This window comes from Netta rufina, assembly GCF_964035555.1.
Source record: "Netta rufina genome assembly, chromosome: 2".
NCBI classification, from domain to species: Eukaryota; Metazoa; Chordata; class Aves; order Anseriformes; family Anatidae; genus Netta; species Netta rufina.
Window position 1 is genome coordinate 123,464,418 of NC_140124.1, and position 27,147 is coordinate 123,491,564.

General features: G+C 36.9%; 1 protein-coding gene across 1 annotated transcript in view; it reads right to left on the reverse strand.

Annotated features, from left to right (window-relative positions):
• The window catches only part of ARFGEF1 (ARF guanine nucleotide exchange factor 1), a 91,079-nt gene that overhangs the window by 24,336 nt on the left and 39,596 nt on the right, over positions 1-27,147 (reverse strand). Inside the window, exons 5-20 of the mRNA XM_084281245.1 lie at positions 22,759-22,938; positions 20,545-20,821; positions 19,902-20,015; positions 19,118-19,290; positions 17,885-18,018; positions 14,481-14,715; positions 11,351-11,450; positions 11,091-11,230; positions 10,875-10,983; positions 9,647-9,848; positions 8,244-8,355; positions 6,833-7,038; positions 6,651-6,735; positions 5,733-5,904; positions 4,431-4,582; positions 1,482-1,610 (exon numbers count right to left, since the gene is read on the reverse strand). Of these exons, the coding sequence (XP_084137371.1) occupies positions 1,482-1,610; positions 4,431-4,582; positions 5,733-5,904; positions 6,651-6,735; positions 6,833-7,038; positions 8,244-8,355; positions 9,647-9,848; positions 10,875-10,983; positions 11,091-11,230; positions 11,351-11,450; positions 14,481-14,715; positions 17,885-18,018; positions 19,118-19,290; positions 19,902-20,015; positions 20,545-20,821; positions 22,759-22,938 (2,520 nt within the window). The remainder of the gene's footprint in view (positions 1-1,481; positions 1,611-4,430; positions 4,583-5,732; positions 5,905-6,650; positions 6,736-6,832; positions 7,039-8,243; positions 8,356-9,646; positions 9,849-10,874; positions 10,984-11,090; positions 11,231-11,350; positions 11,451-14,480; positions 14,716-17,884; positions 18,019-19,117; positions 19,291-19,901; positions 20,016-20,544; positions 20,822-22,758; positions 22,939-27,147) is intronic.

A 27,147-nucleotide genomic window follows, 5' to 3' on the forward strand; every position in this document is an offset into this window, starting at 1 on the left:
CACTGATCTTAACTTTTGTGTGTTTATTCAATGAAACAGAGAAGTTTCCAGCAACAATCAATCACAAGGGAATCATTTACTTCCAACAGCAACAATCCTTAAGTTAGTAGATGTACAGATTTGCCAGACTCCTTCAAACCACCACAGTTATCTGGCTCCTGCAGTCAGACAAAACTTGCATCTCATCAGGACCCTGTGCAATGGAATCAAGTCCTGTACTGCACTGAAGTCATCAACAAACCAGTACTGTTTAAATGGCATCAACAAAACAGAATTGCCATAGAGAACCAGGAAGGAATATCAGTTCTGAATTGAAATACAAAACAAACAAACAAAAAAATAATAAAAAAATTTGAATTTCAACAAACGAGAAGAGTTGCTTTTGGGAACACCAAAAAGTTCAATGAAGTTTGTGCCAAACCAATGGAAGGTGCAACTGCTTCTGGTACATTCTTGGAGCACGGGAATCTTACAGCAAATGTGTCCTTGCCCTCCCCAGCCTGGGCAGACCCCTGCAGGACTGGGAGATAATCTTTGCAGCTGCTGAAAATGATATTTGCACCAGATCCATGTTTGCAATTTAGAAAAGAGAAAAAAAAAAAGAGGAATGTGAATTTCATTGAACAGCTGTAGGCTCCAGGGAAGGCTCTGTTAATCAAATTTTTAAGTCCGTTCAGTTCAGGAAAATAAAGAAGAAAAAATGAAGTGAAGGAAACCTTACATGATCTCAAAATGGATTTTTTAAGCAGCTGTATCAGAACTCCCAATGCGCCTTACCACATCAGTTATAAAAAATTACCTGATTTGTTGAATTAGAGTACATGAATAGAAGTAAGAGAAGCATTCGCTATCGTATCATAGTTTAACAGTTTTTACTTCAAGTTAATCTTACATGTTGTTTTTTTGTTTGTTTTTAAATGTTTTCAATGTAGACAAGAAATAATACAATGTCAAACATGAATTCTGCTTACTCCTTTAGTTATTCCTACAAAGGTTTTTAATTATCCCTACAGAGCATGGCAGACTAGCACATCTTTCTGTATTTGAGAACAGTATTTCAAACAGTTCACAGCAATGCTATTTTACTTATGAAACAGCCTAGAAAGACTTATTTAATGTAACGTCACTTAGTAAAAAAAAAAAAAAAAAAAAAAAAAAAAAAAAAAGCTAAAAAGAAAGTACTCTGACAGAAGAGCAGCCACTGGTAGGGAAACAAAAAAATAAATCAGTATATGGGCATGACAGCACAACAAGCAGGAAAAATGTTACTTTATTTAAAAAGTTCTTGTGAAGTATCACAGAATCATAGAATGATTTGAGTCAGGAGGAACCTTTAAAGATCAACTGGTGCAAGAATGCACAGAAGTGAGCAGACTCTAGGTACTGACATGCATAGCTTCAGCAAGAAGGGCTCTTTGAACTACATTAACACTATGGTGGTACATGAAGTATTGTCTCAATTTTAAACTTTTTTTTTTTACCTGAATGTTGAAAATGCAGGCAATCCTGATAGCACATCGTATACCCTCCAGACAAAGAGATGCAACCTCTGTGTCATCGCAGTCTTGTAGACCCACACTGAATGCGGCTAGGAAAGGTGTCCATGCCAACTGGAACACATGCAAAATGAAAGTTACATTAGCACCTGCAAGCACTTGAAAGGAATAAACATTACAGTTTCAACAGCTTGCTGAAGCTTAAATTTAGACCTCAACTCATATAATTAACCTTGAAGTTGCCTTTTGCCCAAGGGAACAGTTAGGAGAGACATCAGACAAAGACCAGAAGTAATATAGATAGACAATCCCCACAAAACCACTCTCCCTGTGTCCAAGCAACCCACAAAACCCCCGAATTTATGTTCGTTAGATGTCTGTTGCAGTTTTGGTATGCCCTAGATAACTTTTATCTGTTCTACAGGAACACTTCACACAGCAAGGAATAGAAATAGAGCCAATAATTATGGCAAGAACCAACATGTTCAATTCCGCAGTGTGTAATACTTTTCATTGTAAAGAAATCTATGTACTTCAGTAAGCCAAATTTGTCCTGGGAACACAGGAAGAGAAAAAGAAAAAGAGACAGGACATGACTCTGATCTCACCACCCTTAAATTTGTTGTCTTCAGCCTCTTTTTGCCTCTAAGGCCACTGCTGACGTTTTCTCCTGCCTTAGGTGGGACTGAAAGTATATTATACTCAGCTAAAAGTTATTGCACGAGAGACCTCACAGTCTTGTCCTTGGGGCCAAGGCTCCCTCTCCCACATGCAGGAAAAACAAGCAGAAGATGCAAAGGATCCTGACATAACTACATGTGGCTATGGAGAAGAAATCCCAGGGTATACAGAAGGAATTTAAAAATAATTACCAGAAGTCACCCTGGATGCAATACAGAATCGATGGCCAGAGCAGGTAGCAATAGATTGCACACTTTATTTCAAATCAAAATGATGTATCGCAGAGCTTCGGTTTTGTTTAAGCCAGCAATTCCAACAGCACTACCTCAGAAAACTGTTTAAAACTTCATCAGAACATAACCCTAGTAGTGCATTAAAGAATACAGACAAACTTCTAGATCCAGCACTTAACTTCCTGATGCACATTCCAGAAGTGTGTATTTCTTTTGCTTTTGTCCCTTTTTAAATTTTCATTCCTAATGAAAACAAAACTAATGTGAAATATTGCGGAATTGAAATACTTTCCCCTGTTAAGAACTCTTTAGAGGCCTGTATGATATGCTGTATAACTAGATTTAGGCTGTTATTTATCACAGACTTTTGTCACTGAAGGTGAAAATTGATCTTCTAAAGTATGCATTCAGTTTTGAGGGGTGCTCAGATGGTTACATAAACTACATTTTTTGTTGTTGTTGTTCTGATTTAATTATTTGGCAAATCTCTCTCTAAATAAACTATTAATGGTAAGTTTTACTGTAGCATCAGTGGGTGAAGGAAGTATCTATAAATTTAAAATGTTTGTTGAAAACTAAACTAAATAGTCTAAATAAACAATGCAGGATTAGATATACGTAACATCCATAGCTCTCACTTTTGAGAAGACAGTTCTCACTTCAACATATAACACTGTCATCAGTACGTTAGTTTACGAACATCCTAAAGCAAGAGAACTTCTCTTATCACCTTCACAAAACATGTTTAGGGTGTTAATTTACCCACATGCTTCATATTTAGCTCCTTTGAAAGAAAAAATGGATTTTGCGAATGTACTTTTCAGATAGTAAAGGGTAGGAATGTTAGAGAGTAACAGGGCTGGTATTTTAAGGGAAAAAAATAATCTGTGAGTATTACAGATGCCTGTACACAAGTTATTTAATTTCTGCCTTTAAGAAGACAGTAGAGAAATGATGTACAGCATACCTCTGCTAAGTCATCTCTGAAACCAGAGCTTAAACAAGGGCTTCACTGAGTATTATTCTATATGGAGTTATGAACCTACTTTTACTAATATGGTGATACAGAACTTAGAATTTTGCCTCACAGACAACAGTCTTACATGCTCATTCCCTCTTTAGCCAGGACTCAGAGCTCAATCTGACCTCACAGCACACCATTTCAGGGAGCTCTGTGTCTCTTGCAATGGTGATCTTCTGAGAACTCCATGGAGCAGTTCACAAAGGGGTCACACAAACACCACTACTGGCACAAGGGCAGCAAATGAGAGCACATGGTGAAAGCAATCTCTTCCAGTGTCCATTTACCAGAATGAATTAGTTACGCCAAAGATCATACCCAATAGCATTCTCAGACACAGTAAGCTATCGAATGCATTTTATAACTATGAATAGTAAGCATTGGTATGAAAAAGGCATTTGGGTTGCAGGTAGTTTTGTACCTACGCAAAGGTGATGACAGGTGTTTAGAATGATACAAATAAAAAAAAGACTCAAACACCACTCAAGTTTAATACAGGTCTAGCTACCTCTCCCTAAACTAGATGACAACCCCTAGACTCCCTGAAATACTCATTTGGAACAGACATTAGCCAGAAGCTTATTCTGACAACTGCTACCCCAAAATGCAATGAAGTAATCTCTCTTAGGAGCAGCAGGGGGGACTCAAACAATGCACCTGAGATTGTTTTGACTACACCTCTATACCTGAAATAAAAATTCTATTACTTCAACTTCTTAATTACTCTTTATACTTATGTTCCCCCATTGTACTCTTCGTAACTCCCCCATTATTAAATCATAAAGTTATCTCTATCAGCATAGAGCTTCTTAAATCCCAGTGTAAGTGAAACTGCAACAGAAGGCCCAAAGTCCATCCTTTCCTGTTACAAGCTAAATAACCTACAAAATAATCAACACACAGCTGATACAAACCTTTGGTAGTATTTTCAAGAATTCATGTCAGTCAGCATTTTGTATTAAGAAGAAACTAGGTTAAATATCTAAACATGCAGCTCACCTTAAACATGGGTCTCACATGCTCCAGGTGTGTTGCACTGGTAAAAGGTGCCTGGACATGGCTCACTGCCTCCATAAGAGCCTTAGCTGTCTTAGCCATTTGTTCCATTTCCAGATTATACAGCAGTCTTCTCTGTTTTTCACTAGCAACACCTATAAAGACATTTGTTTCCTCTTTACATTTGTGCATCTTTAGCAGCTTCATCTTCAGGAATAACAGAATTTTAAACATTTAAGTGCCATACTTAAACATGGCTTTTTAAAATTCTTTACTTCTGAAATTGCCACACAACCAAAGTATTTCCTTTAGAATATTGACACAATTTAACTTAAGGCAAGCTTATGTACGAAAAGTAACTGAATTTTAATCCTAAATGAAAGCTTAAAGATTTGCTCAAAAAGCATTCCTTCTCTATCACCTCAACTAACAACATAAACGTCACACCCACTAAGCTAAATTCACACTGAATCGAAGTTTCAGAGCAATCCATCACCACAGAAAACACCAGTAAGCGGACACACTTTTCCTTGGAGAGAACTACTTTATCACTTTTTCATTTCAGTAATGGAACCTCCATCTTAGCAAGAAAGAAGAAATGAAGCCAAATACAAGCAGCTTCTTTAAAATTATAATAAAAACATTAACAGAATGATTACTGAAAATTGGATGGGTACTTTTTTCCAGATGCAACTTTCCTGTGAACAACCTGTTCTTAAGACTAACCTAGGACTTGCTTGAAGCATACAAATTTGGCTACACTGGGAAAAAGCCAAGTCTCTTAATAGTCTCCATATAACTAGAATGAGTAACATCTGAATCTCCACATTGCAAAACACAAAAATTTTTGTCCGGTATTTGAGAGAGAAAAACATAAGTAAATTAGGGCCCTGTAAATGAAGCAATGTAAGATTTTTGAAGAAGCCTGCTTATCTGAAGGGAAACACAATGTTTTCTCCGGAAATAGAAGGTACAACTACTGTGTCTGTTTTGCACAATGCCTATCAACAATACTGCTATTCAATGAAGTCCCCATATACACTTCCCTATGTTGCTGGTCAACGGCTAAACCCGTATTTGTATCACCAGTGCACTAAAAACTGCAAATTCAGTAGCACAGGGAAGCGAAAATAAACATCTGCACTTAACACACATTTGAAGGTAGCATCATGCATTTATGCTAAAAGAAAAAGGATATGAAATTAAAAGTTAGGACTAATTTTGAGTTATGCAAGTCACGCTGGTTTCATTCATCTCTCATTTTAAACAGGAAACAGAGTGCCAGCATTAGCTTCGATTACTTACTTTGCTTACTGGATTTTGTAGGTATTGTTAATTCCTTTGTTTCTTTCATTGAAATCTTCTTTCCAGCTATTTCATTATAGATGGCAGACAAATATTCTTCAGGGAGATCTTTACTGTCATTGATACCTCTGTTCATTTTAATATACTGTTCTTTTGTCATCTTATTCTTAACCTGAAACCCAGAAGGAATCTATTAATATGAACATGAGGCATGTTCATTGCAGTTAAAATTCTGCCTACAAAGCAGCCAAACAGACGAGTAGTTACCATGAAGGATGAACCTGCTGACTCTCAAAAGAAATTTTTATGCAAGACTACACCGACAAATCTACAAAATCAGCCATGGACATGTGGGCATTACAACACTCACAAATATTCAAGTAGGATCTGCAGATTTATTAGCCATATGTTAAAAAAAATAATTGTTTTGTCATAGACCAGGCAATTTTAAATATAATTCCTGAGTTCACTACTTTTTCCAGATTTATTTGTTTTTAAATAAATGATGGTAATTACTACCAGTTTGAAAGTTATGTGCTGCAAAATTGAGATTTATTGAAATATGTCTGCATTATTTCTTCAAACTGTCTGAAATAAGGAGCAGATCTGTGTTAAAATCAATAGGTAAGCAATTATGTAAGTCCTGCCCTTTGATTGTAGGCTAGAACACTACTTTGAGCGTTGTGTTCAACACAGGGTAGGCAATCAATACCTTATAGCAAGGACTAGCCAAAACAACTTAATCCCAGTATCCATGGAAAAGAATACTGTTATTTAACAGGTGTACAAACTTAAGCTACCACATTTCTTACATGCATACTGGTGTTAAATTGAACGTCAAGCTTTTACAACCACACTGTCACAAAGCCTGAAAGTTAGACATCCATAGAGTAGACAAATATTCTTCTAGCAACATACCTGTGGACTGTGAAGATCTGTTGTCAACATGATGATTGAGTAAGCTAAGACATATGCAGTATCTGCACTAGCAAAAAGAGTTTGCCTGAGTTGAGAAAAGAAAAATAACATCAAGTTTAACATATTACGAATTTTACTTATTATTCAGCTTTCTGAAATTCTTTAGATAAAGTATGGCTTACCCTTGGTTACATTCTAAGTATCTAGCAGCAAATTTCTCCATTAGGCGATCAATTTTTTGAGCCTCTCCTGGAAGACGAAATCCCTCTAGAAACATGCGTAGAGCTGAAACAAAATCCTTTCCTGAGAAGTCGTGTTGGTCTACATATGCATACATGACTTCTTTGTTAAATTTATCATTGTCTCCCAGGAACTCCCCAACCTGAGTCTAAAATAAGAATAGAAAAGACAAACTAGCACATTTACTCTGGGAAAAAGAAAAGCAAGTTAAGCGCACACTGATACTGCCCATGCGTCACAAAAAGAGAGGCTCATACATAGCTAATGAAGACACACTGCTGCTTCTTCTCTACTCTCCAAAGTAAAGTATTTTGTCCACATATTCCAATGGTCTCTTACATGCTCTATATGCCTGCTTTTCTCCTCTGATTTTATTCATGTACAATTTGATTCTATTAGATACATTCCACATGTGCAAAGGACAGTTGGTATTAACAGTGAGTGTTCAGTTTCCTGCTGTAGTGCTCTTTGTAGTTAGGAAACTTACTGTAGGAATGAAAACTACTGAGCTACAGTACAAACCTCAAAAACCAGCAGGTGATGCCTAAATATATGCAGCTGATACTCAAATACAGCCCACTGATCACTCTCAATGCAACACAACACACGGAAAAATACCTAACGTTCAGATAAAGGTGGCTATGTATGTAAACTGAGATTAAAATTTTGTTTTGATGGCTGATTCTAAATTTTAATATGGAGATTTGTGACTGCAGCCACAGCTACAATGCTATCCATAAGCTATATGCAAGCCTTTCCCTGGAAAAAATAAAAAGGGTGGCTAGTAAGCATAATGGCATACACTGCTGTTTCAGAAAGCTGTGTCTTTCATGACAATACCAACGTAAGATATTCCCACCCTCTTCTGCCAGACACTGCAGGACCCCCCCCAAACCCAGCAACAGCTTTTAGCTGTACATCATATCAAAGAATGAAACTAGATTAAGTAACTTCCCATTGGGAGGCAGCAAAAATGCTTTTCATGTTGTAGTGCCACATTACTTTTTAGCTGCCTATTAACTGCAGTTAATTCTAGCAGACCCTTTCTGGACTAAAGTAAATACAGTTTAGTAAACTGCTCCTAGCAACACTAGCAAGTCTCGAGTCAGCTCAAGTAGGTCAGTCTTTTCCTTTACACCCTGCTGAACTGCAGGATGCTTATACTACAGGGTACAGCTCTCTCACATATTCTGTTTTAAATTCCTTGACTTCCCAAATTATCAAAGAGAGAAAAGTTTCCTTTTTTTCTCATTGTACAAGAATGCTGTATGTTTTAAAACACTCGTGATTTGCAATTAAAATAAAAACATCACCATGAGCAAAAAAAAAAAATCAGGAAAACAATTTTCTTACTGAATCTAATCTCTCCTCTTGATGTAAGAACTGAGCAATATCTTCAGGGGTAGTGCCAAGCATTCCTTGTTCTTGCAGGTACTGAATCCCCCTCTTTGGTTTCTTATTGAATCTGTACAATCAAGACCAGGAAAGAATGAGAGTTAGCACTTTTATGTATGTGCACAAAACCTTACTTGCTTAATCAAAGAAGATTCAAGAGTTTTGGCTGAGATATCAAAAATCTGTATATTAAGTATTTTTCCTTTATCAAGCTATGCATTAGATAGGAATAAGCTACTCCCTTCTGCGATTATTGCCTTCATAATTTTTTATTTTTTTTTGTCTGCAAACAGCCACCTCTTTCTCTTTCCTACACAGCTGCCAGCATGGCATCCAAGCAGGTCTGAGTAAAGACAGCTAAACACTATCATTTGCTTTGGGACACAGTTTCTGCTCTTCTCTGATCTAATCAAAACCAACTAGAATTCCACGTCTATTGTACATCCCTGAACCATGTATGTGTGTATACATATATATGTAGATACGTTAAATATATACAAATATATACACAGAGACAAAAAATAGATAGATAAATACATAATAAATTGCACATTTTAAAGTGTTCTCTCTGTGAAGAAAAAAAATACTCCACAAACCCAGCAAATCCGTAGTTTGGAAACGAATAATTATGCTTCATTGTTTTTTGTTTTAATCTCAATGAATCACTCTAGAAATCCATGAGTTAAGGTTGGACTAGGTGATCTTACAGGTCTTTTCCAACCTAAATGAATCTATGAAAGAGGTGCCTGTAAGAATGAAAATGCACTAGACAAGGAACTGAAATAAAACTGAAGCCCTGAAGGACTAAGGCATGTTTGTTCAAGGTCTGAAAACTCCACTACAGAAAACTTATTTTTGAGTGATTGACCTCACTGAGGTGAGGTGACTAGGCTGAAATCACATGGAAGTTTCATCTCAGAATCCACTGAGAAATTATACCATCCTACAGTTCAAATTATGAAAAGTTAATGAATTAGGAGAGAGCAGTATCTTAAACTATAGGCACTTCCATCAGTAATGTGCACAGTAAAATAGGTAGTATTCAATTGATCGCATGAGTTCAATGTTCTTTTTATCCAAATACAAAAGTCTTATTTTTAGACAAGCAGGTCTGGAGAAAAAAGAACAAACATTCAGAGTACTCATCTTCTAGCTGTGAGGAATTAGGTTAACACAAAACACTGTTGACAGGCTCCAAAGGGGACACCATTCAGCACTCTTTCACCAGAGGAAGTGCTGTTACATCCAGAGTTTTTTTCCTAACACAAGATGAGTATCTATGAGGAGAAGGAAGAAAAACCCAGGAATCTTCATAGCTCCAAAAGAATCCACCCTCCCATGGGTGATAAAAGGGCACTCACAAGTCAATTCCTTGTTCTATTATTTCCTTTTGTTGCTTTAGGACCTCAAACTGCTCTGGGTTGTCAGTGCCAGACATCTGTGTGCTGTAACTGCCAATTCCTGATGAAGCAGTAGAATCCAAGGAATTTAAGCTTCCATATCTATTAATTGTCTCAGGGTGTTTGGTTTCATTGCTGTCTTGTTCTGTGGGTTTTTCCTGGCCTATAAATTGGAAAGGATTACATAGATACAAAATACATACAGAGAAAAGAAATTAAGATCACAGGTTACTCTTCAATTATTTTTGAAATGCTCTCCAAAGGCTTCTGAAAGTTACTAGTTATCTTCAATGACCTGTTCATCTTTTATATAAATATTCTGGTTTTGTTTTGGTTGGGGAAACAACCAAAAAATCACTACAATATATCAAGGAGGATTCTTTCAGTACATCATGTATCTGAAATGTAAGCCATAAATTGCAGCTATAGTTTGTAAGCGCTTGGGAAAAAATCAGAACTTAAGAAATCTACTTACAGATCTTTTTATTGTCAAGGCCACTGTTACTTTTGACATGAAGCAAACCACACTAGAAGGTTTTGAAACTGAGAACCTAAAAGTGTTTATAATCACATCAGCCAAGTATCTGGGGCCCTCATTCAGTTCAATGATAGCAGTGCTAACCATGTCTAAATTTCAACTTCCATTTTAAATTGGTAATTCAGCTACCAACTTTAAACCCTTAATCTGAAAATTCTGGTATAACTTTAAGACTTTTAATCTGAGGTCAGACAGAAACAAGATTAAAGCAAGTAACGATTTAGTTACTTCACTGCTTGCAACATTGATTTTTTTTTATCTATTAATGCATAGCTATAGAATTTCCACTCCCCATCCGGGTTGCTTTAGTAGTAATTTAATCAATAAGAAATTAGAAGTGCTTCAAAGTACATTTTATAGTCCCTTTAAAGTTAGAAATGTGTGAAATAACAGCATTTAGTCATTTTCAATGTAGTAGCATTCCAGGGATTCAGACAATTAAGAAAAACAACTTGTTCAAATGACAACAACCAAAAAATGTGTACTGTATACTACCCCAAAAATATACAAATATTGTGCCTCCCCTCTCCCCCTCCCCCGCAAGGGGTTTTACCAATCTAGAAACTAAAAATATCAAAATACTGGAGAAATGCACTAAGTTCCTGCAACATCTCATTACTAAAACCATAAGAAGGGCATCTCATGTCTTACCAAGTGTTGTCTGAGAATTGGGATTTACGTACTGATCCTTACTCCATTCCACCATGCACTTCAGGATCGATACTAAGCATTCCAATCCTTTCTTTCTCAAGCTTAATTCCTAGAATAGATTTCAAAAGAAATACATTAGTTGACTGAAGAGTTTAGCCCTAATTTACCATTCCAAGGAACATGAAATTTCATAAAGTTTGGCAGAATTTCTTTTACCTGAACATTGGACATGCCAAGCTCTTGGCTACCCCTTCCTTGAGCAATCTTCGACAGGTCATTAACCAGCCTTTCAAATATGTTTGCAGCATTCAAATCACAATCATAGTTCACGTAGATGTCCACTACACTCTGGGCATCTATAAAAAAAGTGACATTGTCAACCTTGGAACAAAAACTACGTAGCTCGTTGAAAGGCAAGTACAATTTTGTTCTTCAGCATAAAAATGTAAAAACCAGAGCCAAGCAGTCCTTAGTACCTGCACATATCCGTGTCAGAGTTTGTATAACCATCCATTTATGATCAAATGAGCTAGTAGAGGTTTCCAAGATATACAGGAAAATTTCTTTGAAGAATACCTATGAAACATTTCACGAAGAGGGAAAAAAAAATCTATTACAAACATCATAATGAAATTTGACAGCTTACATTCTGATGCATGTAGTTGTGAAAGCATACAGACAATATGGAAGAAGCATTCTAGAAGGACAGGAGAGAGGGGTAAAAACTGAAAGGTGGAAAAACAACTTATGTCTGACATGCTGAAATTAGGACTTCGCTACTTACATACCAGTGCTGTGAAATCATTAATGTCAATTTAGTCTAACAAGAATTCTACGCTGCTCTCAGAGTTCAGTATCATTTGAGGTTTGGAAAGAAGAGATTATTACCTTACCACAAAAGACCTTCCCTACAAGATGATGATATGGCACAGATGTAATAAACAGCAAATCATGCCAATTTAAAGTATCAGTATCATTAGAATGGGAAACATCTTGACACAGAATAATCACTCTATAGTATCACGCTGTTCTAAGATGAGCACTGGTCAGGCACAGCATAAAAAATGCAGCACGTCCATTAATAGGATGACCATCTTCCAAAACGGACAGTAGTTTTCTCTGAAATTGCTTCAGTGCGGATGCTTTTATTCAGAACAGTGACTATTTTACTCTCCCTTAATTGGTTCCTCACCAGATACACTAGTATTATACCCTGCATATTTCAGCTGAGCATGCTTAGCAGCTACAGCAGGCTTTTTTCTCTTGCTTCTTCCCTAAGCGGCGGCAAGAGCTGTGAGAGCATATGAACCCAAAATGTGAACTGCTCTATGGTGTTGCATCACCATCCCACGCAGCGTTACATCACTGCTCTGCACCCCTGAGCGCTCACCTCTCCGCAGCCAGTTGTGGCTACCAAATCTATCAGCGGGTTTCTTCCAGAATGGTGCCAACAGCCCCAGGCCTTCAAGCTCCTGTTCTCTGAGAGCAGCACCCAAACATCCAAATACATAACTACCCCTGCTTTTAATATTAGATATTCCCTCATATGACAGTTTTGTGTATGTGTATGTGTTTTATACAGAGATTTCATGCTATTGGATAGGTAGAGATAAGTACAAGGCTAATTTTGCCTTGTCACATGTTTGGGGAAAACTGGCAGCATTGATTTTCAAACATCCTTGATGGTACAGATATCGCCCCAAGCAAAATTCACTAGCAAAATTTACATTTTGTTGGCCTCCTTGGAGGAAAAGCATGAATACACTGCAATCCCAGTTACTTTTTTAGTAAGGATCCCTACAAAACACAAGGAGTTCAACACATAACATACCAAAGACTAATTTAAGTGGAATATAATTTCGAGAGCTTAAAAACACTCAGAGTACTGATTTTAGCCACAACTTTGTGAATTCAACAGAGGAAGACAAAATTTTAATAAAGATCATGCTAAAAGCAATCCTTAGTTACATTTTTATTTATTTGTTTGAAAGACCGTAATGTTATATACACTGTAGAATCAGGAAGACTATTTTTCTTGTAGAGAGTTTAAAAAAAAATCACTGATGAAGCAGAGAAACATTTCAAGTATAAAAACTAAGCCCAAATCTTTAAGCTACAATTAAATGCATGGGCTGCATACTACGGTGACACTTTAAATCCCTATGCTTCTTATACAAGACTTCTTGCTTTTGGTATCATCTTTGGACAAGAGTATCTTGGGATGAACAATTTCTCCAAGCAGTACTAATTACGTATATTTAAGTATTTAAAAATAGTATGTAGCACTTATTGCAAATAATGTTGAGTCGACACTTTATTTCTAGCATATCATGAAATTAAACCAGAAAAGAGCTCATTATTTAGTTTGGTCAACTGAAAATAGAGAAGTGATAGCTTATTTACTGTTGCTGAAAAATGGTAAGTACAGTCAAGTGACACCTGAAATTCATTGATATGATACCTATGACTGGATTTGCATGAAAACCTTTAAGCATAAAAGTGGGGGGAAGGAAAAGTGTGTCAGAGTTAGCCCATACATTACTGCAAATATAACCAGTGACCCATTTAAGAAATACAGTTACAAAATAATTCAGGTAAGACCCGCTATTTTAACTGTCAGAGGACAGCATTAGCTGAAAACTTATGTCAAAAGACCACGTGAGGGTCACTTGCAACAGAATCTGAAATTACATTTTAAAATATGCCAAGAATTTCTTAAACAGATGAAGAATACTGCCTCAATCCCAAAATATATAGATTTTGCATATTGTAAATCAGAGCATATGGCTCTCCTTACAGCTCCAAGACAAAAACTGAATGTGAAGATATCTACTTGTCTACCCACATCTTCCGAATAACCTTTAGGATCAGCAGCTGAAAGAAGAGGAATTCTTTATTCACAACCAGGAAAAAGAATAAATTTCTTGAAACTGCTGTCCCCTGTACTTTGTAATAGATAATGAGTACCATCAGACTTATGAAAATTAGGTTCTTCCTCTGAAGCTACCATGACACCAACTCATACACTGACATCCATGAAAGAAGAAATCCCTGAAAACAAGGTTCTGTAACAAAAACATTATTGACATTCCCAACATCATTTCACACTTCACTTCCACACTTATGAGGCAATCTGTAAATCAAAGCACATTTTGCACAGTAAAAATTATTAACTTATGTAAATGTCTACTATTAAGTGATGAAATGGCCTACTTCGTTTTAGAGACTTCATTTTATGTTTAAGTTAAAATATGATGGATTTTATTTCCTTTGAACAACCCTCCCTACAAAAGTTTCCCATCACTTTCCACTTCACCAATGAACTTGTCACTGCCTCAAGTGTCACTTCTGATGTTACAGAGCAAATCTTATTTAATCTGTAAGTATATCAAGGGAAATGCTGCTGGTTTACTCAAACGGGGTTTCAAGGGCATTTCACCCATTACCACTGGATGAGAAAGAGCTTCTGTGCATGGGTAGATCTGGCAAACCTTATGCAAAAGCTGAGATTCAGGAAGAAAAACAAATTTCTCTGAGCAAGACATATATCAATATAGACTTAACACCCCTCCCTCCCCTTTAAAATTAGAAAGTCATGTAACGTACCTCGATCTGCATCTTTAGATGAGTCTTGAAGTTTGAGAGGAGGGTAAGAAATATGGAAAGTGAAAGTTCAAAAACTTCTGGAACTGATGAGACTCCATTTTTTGACAGTGCAACACAAAGATACTGCTTAATAGCATTAATGAACATCTCATTTGTCCTGAAGACAGGTCCTGCATTTTGCAGAATGGACAGAAGCAACTGCAATGAAAGAATCTTTGATCGCAGTTCATGAGATCTGGAATGAAACAATACAGCATGTGTCAGCCCAAGGTAAGTCATAAAACAAACAAACAAACAAACATTCTTTTGAGAAATCAATACTCCACAGTGACTTTTTATGTGGAACACTCATGCAATAATCACAAATTTGAAAAAAATATGGTATAGAAAGAGTCATGAAAAGATGATTTTTTCTGTTAGACTAGTCACCCTTCAGCCAAGAGGGTGGGCAAGAATAACCTTTACCAGTTACTGTTTCCTACCACTACTACCAATCCTCTCTTCTATAACACAGCACACCTCTTAACAGTGGCAAGAGCAAGCAATGCTGTCCTTTCTTAGTCAAAGGATGAATGGAGTACTTTTTTTCCCTCCCTTTTAATAGTTTGGAAGATCCCGTATATAACATCCATCCTATCTACAGAATCCTGAGTACTGAAAGGTGAGAAGTGACTTTAGAAATTCATTCTCCTTCTCTGTTTTCACCAGCATGGGAAGAGAGCTGAAGGACAACAAAGACAACAGCTGTAACTGCCTGACCTACTTCCTCCCAGCACTGACATCTCTTTCCTCTAACTGTGGTATTTTACATTATGTATCAGTCATTGGCCCCATCCCACTCCAAGAGCAGCTAGGATGCATTACGTGCCTATTTTAAGTGTGGCATTAGCAAAATCAGGCAACTGTAGTGTAGTCAAGAGCTCCACGGTAACACCATGCTTCATTGCAGACTGAAAAAAAGCTAGATTTCGTGTCAGAACAGAGCTACTATTTATGGTAAAAACAACAAAAACGTGTAGAGGATGGAAATCTGTATCTATGAAAACATAATGCAATTTAAATGGCATTCTGGGAGAAAAGCTTTCTTTCCTCAGACTCCCAAAGCTCCTTCCCACTTCTGATCATCTCAAAAAAAAGTACAGACAGAAATGGTTTTCCCAACAAGACTGCCCAGCTTTTGTTGAACAACCACCCACTGACAGAGGACAGTTATGAAACGTGAGGAACAATGAAAGGACATTTTTCAAATAGTACAGCCCAGATATGGTACGGATCTCTTCTCGCCACATGTCACACACATAATACTTCGTTATTTGCTCTATTCTGCAAAAATACCAGCTTAATTGAAATAGACTGGCTAAAATAAAAGCTCAAATTCATAACAAACATCTTATGAATAAACTTGATGGGTCCTGCATGCTGGCAAACAAAGCAGGCTGGAGAAACAATCACTTTGCCACCACTTCAAACTCCTTAAATACAATCCTGAACTTAAACTTCTTGTCTGAAGACACTTTAGAGTAGACGAAGTGAGTGAGGAATTTGCTCCTCTTGTTTCTCCTAATGACCCCAGAGTCAACATAAAAGCCCCGAAACAGCTCTCAGTATGAGTTCTTCATGAAAATGCCTTTCTTCAGGGACTGCGCAACTACATGTAGCCTAATATAACACTCTTCGATGCAAAAAGGCTTTATTTTTGTGTGACATTGCATTAATAGTACAGACAGCACTTGACCTTGTCTTACTTTGCTATTCATTTAAGAATTTAAGTATAAAGAGAATTTAAAATGTAAATAAAATATTAAATATTGACCATTTCCAGTGAGCATCAACTCATAACCCAAGTCTAAATTTGTTGGCCTTATCAGTTCTGTAGGGATGCATAAGCCTACTTAACTTAAAACAAGCTTAAGGACTGAAATCTAATGCACAAAACTTCAGGATATTTCTCCCACATCTTATTTTATTGTAGGGAAAAAGGAGACAAAAACATCAGCAAGTTCCCAAGGAGCACAATCCTGATCTTAGCTCGCAGCCTTGTGACTACGCTAAAGCTCTACATCCAGTTAGCTAAAATTTTAAAGTAGTTTCATTAAACACTTCATGGCTAATTTCACTGTCGAGAGGCAGACAGATTTATTTATTTAAGCTCTGTAGGTATCCTATGCCTCCTTTTCCAATTACAGCATGTTTCTAATAGTTCAATAAAGCCATCAATGCCTCAGAAGCACAGAAAAATTCTAGATGCTTCTCCAAACACAGGACATCTTTGAATGTCTCTGCAGATAATTCCTGTTGTCCTAAACATCATTTCCTCTCATTTGTTCTAGATGGAGAGCTTAATCAGGTCTACTATGAACATCAAGGACTCCATTGATTCAGATGAGATGCTCTAAGCACCTTATTAGCTATTGCTGCCCTTCCAGGGTGAGCTAATCCATTAAAGCCTTTTATAAATGGACATTCTCAGTGTCAGAGAACTGACTAAACCCACAGGATTTTCATGGCACTTCCTGGAAGACAAATTCTCAAATAATGGCGAGGAAAAACCTCATTGTTTCAACCTTCGCTCCTGAACATCTTGACTTTCCACAGTGCATTGGCAGATAACAGTTTGAAAAAGGTTCCGGACTAACCCTTCAAACCCCTTTCTACTATATTATAATTTTCAGTTTATTAAACCTACCACATTGATATTGGTGATTAAACTAAGCCATCTTAAAGTTACCTAATTTATAAGTTAGACCCTGGAACAGTAAGCATGACTTTATTTTAAAGGATTTTGGGCCTTTCATCACTGCTCATTTTACAGTTTTAGTACCTTCGGAACAAAAAAGGAATCTTCTTGAAAATTATTAGTAAGTTTTTCTAACATGCAGAACAAAAGAGGCATATGGATTCCATAAGAGATCAGAAAAGCAAAGTTCATTGCCACCAGACATGATAATACTGGCACCCAACCATAGAGGACAATATCTTATTTTTGTTGTTTAGCAGCAAACATGTAAGAGAAAAGAGCATGTGGGGTGTAACTGACTATGGTTATAAACATATGTATTACCTAAAAGCAGAGTAACAATAGCTGAGACCTAAACCAACTTAAGACCTTCTTTACAGACCCTGCTGAAAATCATTATACAGGGGAACTAGGAAGAACACGATGTACTTACAGGCAGTGAAGGCATTATTAAGAAACTTCTAGAGAACAGATGGGTAATAACAGATGCTTTCATTTCACATACAAAAAAAGTATTAGAACATAGAAAGTACCTTTTTGAAGTTTCTTTAACCATACTGTTCTTCTTTCAGTAACTGTGGAGCCTCAAAAACGTTTAAAATATATATATATTTTTATTTTCAAATTTAAAAAAAGATTTATTATGAGAATTCTTAATTCTACTTACTTTGGATCTGGTGGTCCATCTGACAGGGGCTTCATGGAGAGTTTACACAGTGACCTGAATACAAGGAAGGCATCCTTTTGTAAAATGTGGGAAAACTTAGCACCAGGTGTAGGTCCTGAAGAATTTCCAGATTCCTAAAGAAGTTAACATATTTCAGTATTCCATTTTGCATTAGCAGGGTGTGTAGGGAAATCCCCACCTCCTAGCAACAAGAAGTTAAGATATTATACAAATATAACCAGTTCACTATAGATTTATGGTCTCAAGACTAAATTAAAACAAAAAAGAATTCTGCAGTCCAGTTAAAATGAATAAATTCCCTAATAAAATTTGCTATCTTGATAAAATCCAGAATTACATTAAGCTGTAATGTCATGAAGCTATGTGGGTCAAGTTTAAAAAAGACAACTTGCAAGGGAACTGCCTTCAGTCATTTTTACTAGATAACTAGTTTAAGAAAAACGACTGACATTCACATAGAATGCAAGCAGTTACATATCTGTGTCAACATACATCTGGCAATACTTCTATTGTATGATGCATTGCTCTAAGTTCATGCCATTTGGTATTGTTTTCCTTACATCAGCAAAATGCTTAGTGTTAATCTTCCACTTATATGGCATGTGTGACTGTTGGTTTTCAAGCTTGCAATCTATTATCCCCAAACATAATTATTCAGTACTTTGATAACAGAGACCCTCCGTCAGTTGATACTATGCATATGCTGTTATCTGATACCACAGTAGTAGTGTGTTCTCATATCTCTCTTCTTAATGGAAGAAGACAAAGCTTTTTATCCAGAATCATAGCAGTACAGCATGCTATGGGCTTTCAATTTATATTTATCATGTGAAAAAAGCATGTGAAAATGATCCAAGTATGTATATAACAGGTTACACTCTTTACTAAATGTGTATTTGAATGCTAGTTTTATTGCTTCTTAGGAGCATTTTGAAAAACCTAACAGTTCCTTAATCTTGAAACACTTCTAATACTGCAGCTAAAAATATGGTAGTCACGATAAAAAAAGTAATCACATACAAATATTTATTTACAAAAGATAAATGTATATACTGCACTAAAATAAAATTATGTTTAGAACACCACAATACTTGTACTCATCCGAGTAACTTATTTTACCGACTTACATCAAACATTCTCTGCACAAGTGTTGGGCAATACTTCAAATATCCTACTCCTTTTCAGTATTTCCTAATTTATACCTGCCTGTACCTGAGTATCATTGGAAGAGACAGATAATCTGTCATCTGGTAAAGATGGTGTATAAGCAACAGAAATTGGAGTCCCTGGAATTCCATTTGCCTGAATGTTTTCACTGTCACTGCCGTCCTCTAATGTTACAATCGTGCCATCACCACTCGCACTTTCAGAAGTCCCTTCTATATCTAGTAGAAAAGAAAAAAAAATTATAAGAAAGGTTAAGTAAGAATGCAAGGTAAAAAGAGCTTAAATCAAATGTTTAAATACAAAAACTACCAGAAGCAAAAGTATCATAAGGAGGAGCTGAAGGCAGAATTTATATGGCTTTATATAACTAAAAAAAAAAAATCCAAATAATGAAAATTATGATCAAAACCAACTTAGAACTTTACATTGCCAGGTTCACTATTCTAACAAGTTTCCTACAAGTATCAGGAAAGAAAAAGTCACAGATTATAGATACAATTCTCAACAAACTCAAAATTTAATGCTTCTCTGCTACTACAGAGACGGACCCATTTTTGAAGAGATTATGCAGGAATAAAACATAAAAATAAAACAAACTAGATTTTTTTTTTTTAACATAACATTCATCTTCAGTATAGGAAGTGTAAATTAATGCATGAAATCTTGCCCATTTAACTGCTAAATAACACACAACTAAGGTCAGACAACTGAAACTATTTTCTTTAGCATATAAATATTATATAAACAATGATGTATTTTAGTTAAATATTCATGTTAAAATAATCTTTAATGTCAAGATTCATACTGCAGTCATATATTAATGTAGTACCTCCAGCTACTATGTTCACCATTTCCTGCACAATACTTTCCACAATTTCTTGCGCCTTCTCTTCACACTCATTGCTTTCACCATCATATGTTCCTCCATCAGCTTTAGAAAGATCTTAAAAAAAATAAAAATGAAACACTGAGAAATTAATAAATTAAACACATATTTTGCTTGCATTTAATACTTAAAATTCAATTACAAATCTACTAATAGAAGAGTATACATTAAAAAAAACAACATAGTTTCTGGATGTTTTGAAAGCAGTATTTGTAGAGCACAAACATTCCAATGTTTAACTTGTAAACATTGTAAACGCAGGCCTATGCCAACAGAAGACAAATACATCCGTTTTGTATTTTCACATACATTAAACACCAAAAGCTGCTGGCTTTGAGATGTTATTTTCAGAACTTTCATAACACCACACACGTGCAAAAAGGCATCTGCTTCAGGAGTACAAGAGCCTAAGATTAAAGGATACCAGTGATAAAGCTTAACAGTGATTAACAAGGACTATACTCAATTATTAAAAAAATATCTATATGCCTGACTCTAGGCTTGGGAGGTGAAAAAGACAGTCCTCAGCCTTTCTTTTTACAGACCTTTTCCCTCCCTCCATGAAACAGAAATACACACTGATTACTTTCTGCTGCTGTGGCTTGGTCGGCTTCTGTCTGTTCATTTTCAGCACTAGAAATATCAGATCCATTTTCTGCCTCTAAATCTTCCTGAAGGTTCTTGTCCACATCATTTGTGTTGTGGTCAAGCTCTCTCTCGTGTTCTTTAGACAGCTGATCAGTCTGTGTTGGAATATGTCTCAACTGAGGTGACTCAGGCTCATGATGGCTTACTGGAGACTGCTGTAGATGGTGTTGCTGCTGTCTGTGTCTTTCCTTTTCCATCTGTTTGGCTTCCTGAAGCTAGAAATACATTGCAATGACACAAAGATTTTATCATCAAAACAAAACAATGAGCTATATACACATTGCATGTTATTTAATAAACATGGAATCTCTACAGGCTCTGCTTAGACATTGCTTTCATAAACCTGTAATAGTTTAAGCACATATATCGTTTATGTTATTATGAAAAAATATAATATCACAGGCTAAAGTCTTTGCAAGAGGGCTGCTTCCCAACTATGCACATTACACTTACTGTATCTTCACTATGTATAATGGATAACCAAAGTACATTCAGTATACAAGGTAGAGTTGTCTGCCTGTAGAACAAGGAAGTTCAACCAGGAGGCGTGACAGTATACAAGGCTTGTATGGCGTAACGTAAAGGACAATTTCTTATTTTTATTTTTTAAAGCTCTCAGTAAAAGAAACACATAGGAAAACTTAAGATTCATTTTCTCCTATCCTGCAAACCTGTGGTGTTAATGGAAAAGAAATTAGCAAGCTGACTGAACATACAGGAAAAAATAAACTTAAAAACAGGAGATAAAAGTGAGAAGAAAGGGCTGCACTTCCACAGGACTTCAGAGGACAGATCCTTAGAAAGAAACTGCCATGCCAAAACAAAACAAAACAAAACAAAAACACCACGAAAAGCAAAACACAAAGGTTATTTTGAATTTAATGATTTCTCACACTGGAATCCCTGAAAAGAGAAGAGAATCTGCAATTTGTCTAACAGACTAAGACAACAGTTACTGAAGTCAAACCAAAGCTGGGTGTCCTTTGAGGTGTCCTCTAATGACTGGCTTTCTATCCCTGCAGAGACCAGCATTTACAACGTTATTTTGGCTAGTGTGATCTAAGCCCTTTACTCTTCCGCTTAAAGCTTTCTATGATGCATCTTTTGGGGTGCCCTGAGTAGATACTACCTTTCAAGTTACAGCTTAAGTAATTCCTTCCACCCTTTGGTAGCTATCATATTAAAAAAAGTTGCCCAGAACGAGCAAAAGAGCATATCAGCTTGCATAAAGACTAGACTTAGAGTCCAGCAAAAACAAAGACTGCCGGTGTAGGATAATAATAATCCTTTTCTTTAATGAGTTGGTTAAAAAGACAGCAACTACATTGATTTCCCAAAGCACGCGTGTAACTGGATGGCTTTTGCCATTACGTCTTATAAATGTATCATAAATCTCTGAGTGTGATGGCATTGTGTTCCAATAAGCAGTTGCTTCTGAGAGGGAGTCAAGTACAAGCTTCGATCCACTACATAATCTTAAAGAAAACTTATGAGTTTGTAATAGTACAGCAGAATTACTTCTACAACTAGATTAGAATTCAAGCAGCTTTCCTATCTGAGCATGCACTTTTGTTATTGAAATTTAATAGGAGTAAGGACAATCACTTTGCCTTATTGATCTTTATTATGACCAGCGGAAGCCCCAAGACATTTGCTGGAGGTGTTCCTTTTGACCACTCACTACAACAATTTCAGTGGCAGAAGTATCTGAAAGTGATTACATGATTGGGAAGGGTTCTGTGGTGTGCTTTTTTTTTTTTTTTTTTGGTTATATCTGTTTTAATTATGAATTACTTCTTCAGTGTTTATCATCACAACATTTGAGTATTTCACTAACACTAAATTATTCTATATTCAGTGTTAAGCAGGTAGCGTGGCACTTCTTGACAGCCTGAGAATAGAAACTGAAGTCAATTACATCCATTAAATATAGAGGCCCACTTTCAGAATTTTAAATCCTATACAACACCCCTCCCCCCCAGCACATTTCACACCTATTTTCAGAGAGCAAAATGCAGAAAGAATAATATAAGATGCCAGATTCTTTTTCGAAGTTACATAACTTAGGAAAGACCAGAAGCTTTAATAACAATGACAAATTTCTCAAGCTGGTTTTAAGAACCATTTTCTACATAAAAATACTGATACTCACTGCTTGGTTTTCCATACGTGCAAATATGACATTCAGCATTTGCGTTAGAGTGGCCTTGGCTGTGGTTTGATTTATGAGATTTTTGCTTGCTAGGTAGATATTGTAACATGTCCTTACGGCTTGCAGCACTGTTCCTTCGTGGATTTCTATGTGTTGGGATGTTACTGCAGTGAGTAACGCCTAAATAAACAAACACACATATTTTAAAGTCAAAGAAATAGACTGCGAAGCCTAAATAAACAAACACATGTATTTTCCAGTCAAAGCTTTTCTGTCAATGAAATAGTCTGCGAATGAATAAACATCAGTTTTGGATTACTTTTAAAATATAAATAATTACATATCTTTAGCTGTAATTTAATCAAGTTTTTCAAGGAATTTTTTTGCCATATCAGAACATCATACATACCAGTTATGTTAACATATGCTAAGCAGAGTGTTTTAATCAGTGTATATAGGAAATGTGTTTCACAGCATGTAACTGCAGTACGTAACCAATGGAGTTATCAGGTGGCTAAAAAAAGACACCCTAGAATTTTCTAAACACAGAACATGAATGACAAACTACCTGTGAAAACACAGAAAGCCATCCAAATTGTCCAACAGCTGTTTTACAAATAAATACAAATCTGAAGAACAGAGATTAAGTATATGCTTAGGCAGTTACGAGTGCAACAATCACACTTTCTAAACATTCTTTCTGGATGTATGTTAGAATATTTTATTGCTTTCTCCACAGAAATTCACTTCTTTCTTTCCACTAGAGCTAGTATCTGCTTTTTTTACTTCACAAAAAATATGCGTATGTGCTCCTGAAAGATCGAGTAATAAAGAATTAAAGAACACACGTGAGGTAGAGTCAGGCTGGACTGAAGAGCAGAAACAGAGACAGGTACAGCTGAGGACTAGATGCAAAGACACTCAGAAGTGTGTGTGGGAAAGCAGAAGGAAAGGGGAGATTTGTTTGCAACAGCACAATCATGTACACTGATCAATGGACTCCAGAAGAAGGTGCCAGAAAACAGGGAAGAGTTTAACGCACTGAAGACTTTGACAGAGTTAACAATTACATGGGATGTTTAGGGAAGGTAACACTGGGAGCACCAGAAAGCTCCTACACTACAAAAGGTATTTTTAACTTTAATCAAGGTTAACCTTTAATCAAAGTTAAGCACAGAAGTTCTTTGAAGTGCCGTGTAATTTATACATCAAACCATACCTAATTTCACTCACAGGATCATCAGCATCCCTGTCCACACACGGTGCCAACAAGTGGAGACAGAGCACCCATCTCTGACTCAAACACTTCAAAAATCAGAGACCCATCTCACCGAGCTGCCACTCTGACTTCTGCTCCTGGATAACCAGTTTGCTGAAGGTCCCTTCTTATTCCACGTGTGGTGCCACAGTTTTCTCATCAGTGGAGAAACACAAGCTTGACTGTGCTTGCTGGAGAAAATGCACTTATCTGCATGACCATTAAGGAGCATCTCATGCTACAACCTACAAACTAGTAGTACCTAAATGCCACTAGAAAGCTTTTCTTTAAATTAATAAAGAAATAAAAACAAAAAACCAACACGCAACCAACTAACATAAAGGTATCACATGGGCGGACGAACTGTAGACAACAGTTTCATTAAATGACCTGAAGTCTCTCATTACTGATACTATTTTTCCTCCCAAAATCCAGTTTACGTCACTGACTGACCTTCTAAAAACCAGGAGTCGTAAACTGAAATTCACAGCACCATCCTGAATTCGGACCCTCTCTGTGCAACAACTCAGTATCTCCACAGAACATTTAATGCCCTGCTTCTGCTACTGGAAAGCATAGTTTAGGGATGAGGACATATAAAATCTGTAACAAAATCCAGTGCCACCAAAATAAAATCTTCTGCCAAAACCTATTAATATATTTAAAATATTCACCACCTGTCCCATCCCCTCTGTCCCCATATAAACATATTCTATACTGCCCTAGCACACCTACTTCTATGTATTGTATTTTCCCTATCTTTCATTAAGTACTTGGTACTGCTCCACTTCTCCCTTCTAGTTTTTGGTGGCTTCATGAGGCTTGCATTCTGAGATACTGAGTTAAAACATGCTGAATCCCATTCTTTATACTTGCATGCCTCTTCTGTTCATGTAACATACCTACATGCTCTGTATTACAGGTATTCTAGCACTCTGCTTTTAAAGTCGTGTGTGTCACCGAATGAGGAGTCCTGAGAGGTCAACACAGACAGCTCCTCAAAACGTTAATTAATAATTCTGTCAGAGGAGTAACCTTGAAGAACTTTGTCTATGCTAGTTTAAAAAAAAGTAAGATCAGCAACTCTTCAGAGGACAACCTAAACAAGTGGAGCCCAGGCATAAACAGACAGCTCTGCTCTTTTTCCCCCCCCCTCTTTTCCGAAGCACTACTACGATCACAAAGCCACAAGCCACAAACAGCTTGTAGTTGTCATCCTTGTTAAACTCAGGTGATGAACGATTTGCTAGCTGAAAGTCCAGTTTTAACTTGCATTGCAGTTCACTGAAGCCTTAGTTTTTTCATCTTTGTGTAACAGGAGATGATGCTTACTAGTAGAAAAAGTTGACAAGGCTACAGATGGATTATGTACTGTTTTAGTTAGCTCAACAGCCTGAATTTTAAAAGTTTCTTCAGTATTCGTGTTACGACTACTAGAGCTTGGTTCTTTTCATGCCACATGGTAAGGAGGTGTAGAAACAAGGCACGTAGAGGCACTTTCCTCCTGACAGTCCAACATATTACCACAAATTCGCTGAGCAACTCCATCCTCTATGCCAACTGAGAAATCAGTCTTACCAGCAGGCAATCTCCTTGCAGATGCCTGTTAGTGAGCTTAACATGCCTACAAATGGTCCTGACGGCCGCTCCTCTGGCTTTCTTTCCTTCTCAGGCACTTGAAAAAACGAACCCTAATGACTACCATCCATAATTGTAAACTGACAGGCATTTTTAACTTTGATCTTTCATTAAGGGTTCAGCTCGATGTTCTGCCCTACATAACGTTTCCTCATTCTGTGTCACAGATAAGCACACCCCTACCACAACTGACGTGACAACTAACCCTGAGAAACCACAGGCTACCATCTGGAGCAGTGGTACTGCTCCTCTGAAACCCGTCAGCTCATCTGTTAAAATACCAATCCTTCCCTTTCTCACTGTATCAGTTCTCATCAGATTACTCTCTTACCTTTCTCCGTGGCCAACAGCTCCTAGATCCAATACAGGGAGCCAGACAGAGGAGCCCGATGAGTAGAAGACAATCACTGTATCAACAGCCCCCAGTTCAGAGGGATTATATAAAAACTCTAATTGCTACGTGGTGATGTAGGTCCTTGAGAAGCGCAACAACAAAAGGTCTGCTTTTCTCCCAGCCATGCCCTTACTGCTTACTTTGCAACAGGCATGAAGCCACCTGTGCCATTTTAATGACAATATGTTAATACAATTAAAAAAAGAATAAACTAAAACAAAACACCAATCGCCCTACCTTTTCTGGCAGGGTTTTTTGGTTTACTGTGTTTTAAATTGGGTTTAACTGGTTTACGATATTAAATGCATGTCAGAACAAGGGATGAGTTAGGGCAAGGGCAACAGCTGGGAGCAAAACCTGAACAGAAAAACGCCTCTCTGCAGGGAGAGACAACAGCAAGCTCCTGGGTTGGCTCTGCTGACTGCAGAGCTGAAGTATTTGGTTGCTCTTTTCTAGCAAGGTAAAGATTTGCAACCAATTCCCATTCTGGACACACTTAGCTTTACCTGCTTTCATTTAAGTACCTTCAGCGTACACTGCGGAGAGATGATTAAAAAAATGCATACTTCACTGCATTACTCCCTTTTGCTCTTCTGTAGGCACAGAAGAAATCATTGTACAGACTGTTAGCACTACCTTATTAATCTTCAGGTCCTTCCATAAAAAACTTTCTTTGTCACAAAGCCTGCAAAAATACCAACAGCAATCAAGCCCTCATTGTCCTGAGGCTACCGGCTATCATCCTGACTGTGAGATCGTTTCCTTCTGCTTTCCTTCCAATTGTTCGCACCTATTGTTCTGTGCTTGATAGAGACCCTATTGTTTTGTGCCTCTACCTAGCTCACAGCAACAAAGCTTGTTTATTTTTATGAACAACCATCAGGTGGGTTTGGGAAAGGAGAAAAATCTTCAGGATATCTGAGTTACAAATTACCTTATTTTTGTGACATCCACATTGCTTTTTCCTTCAGCCTGGAGCACGTTTGCATATTTAGTGAATTTAATATTATGCAGAACGAGTATATTAAAACTCTAAGTACTGTAATTTGTGATGCAGAACTAACTTAGTTTAAAAGGTAAACAAAATTAATATTCTCTG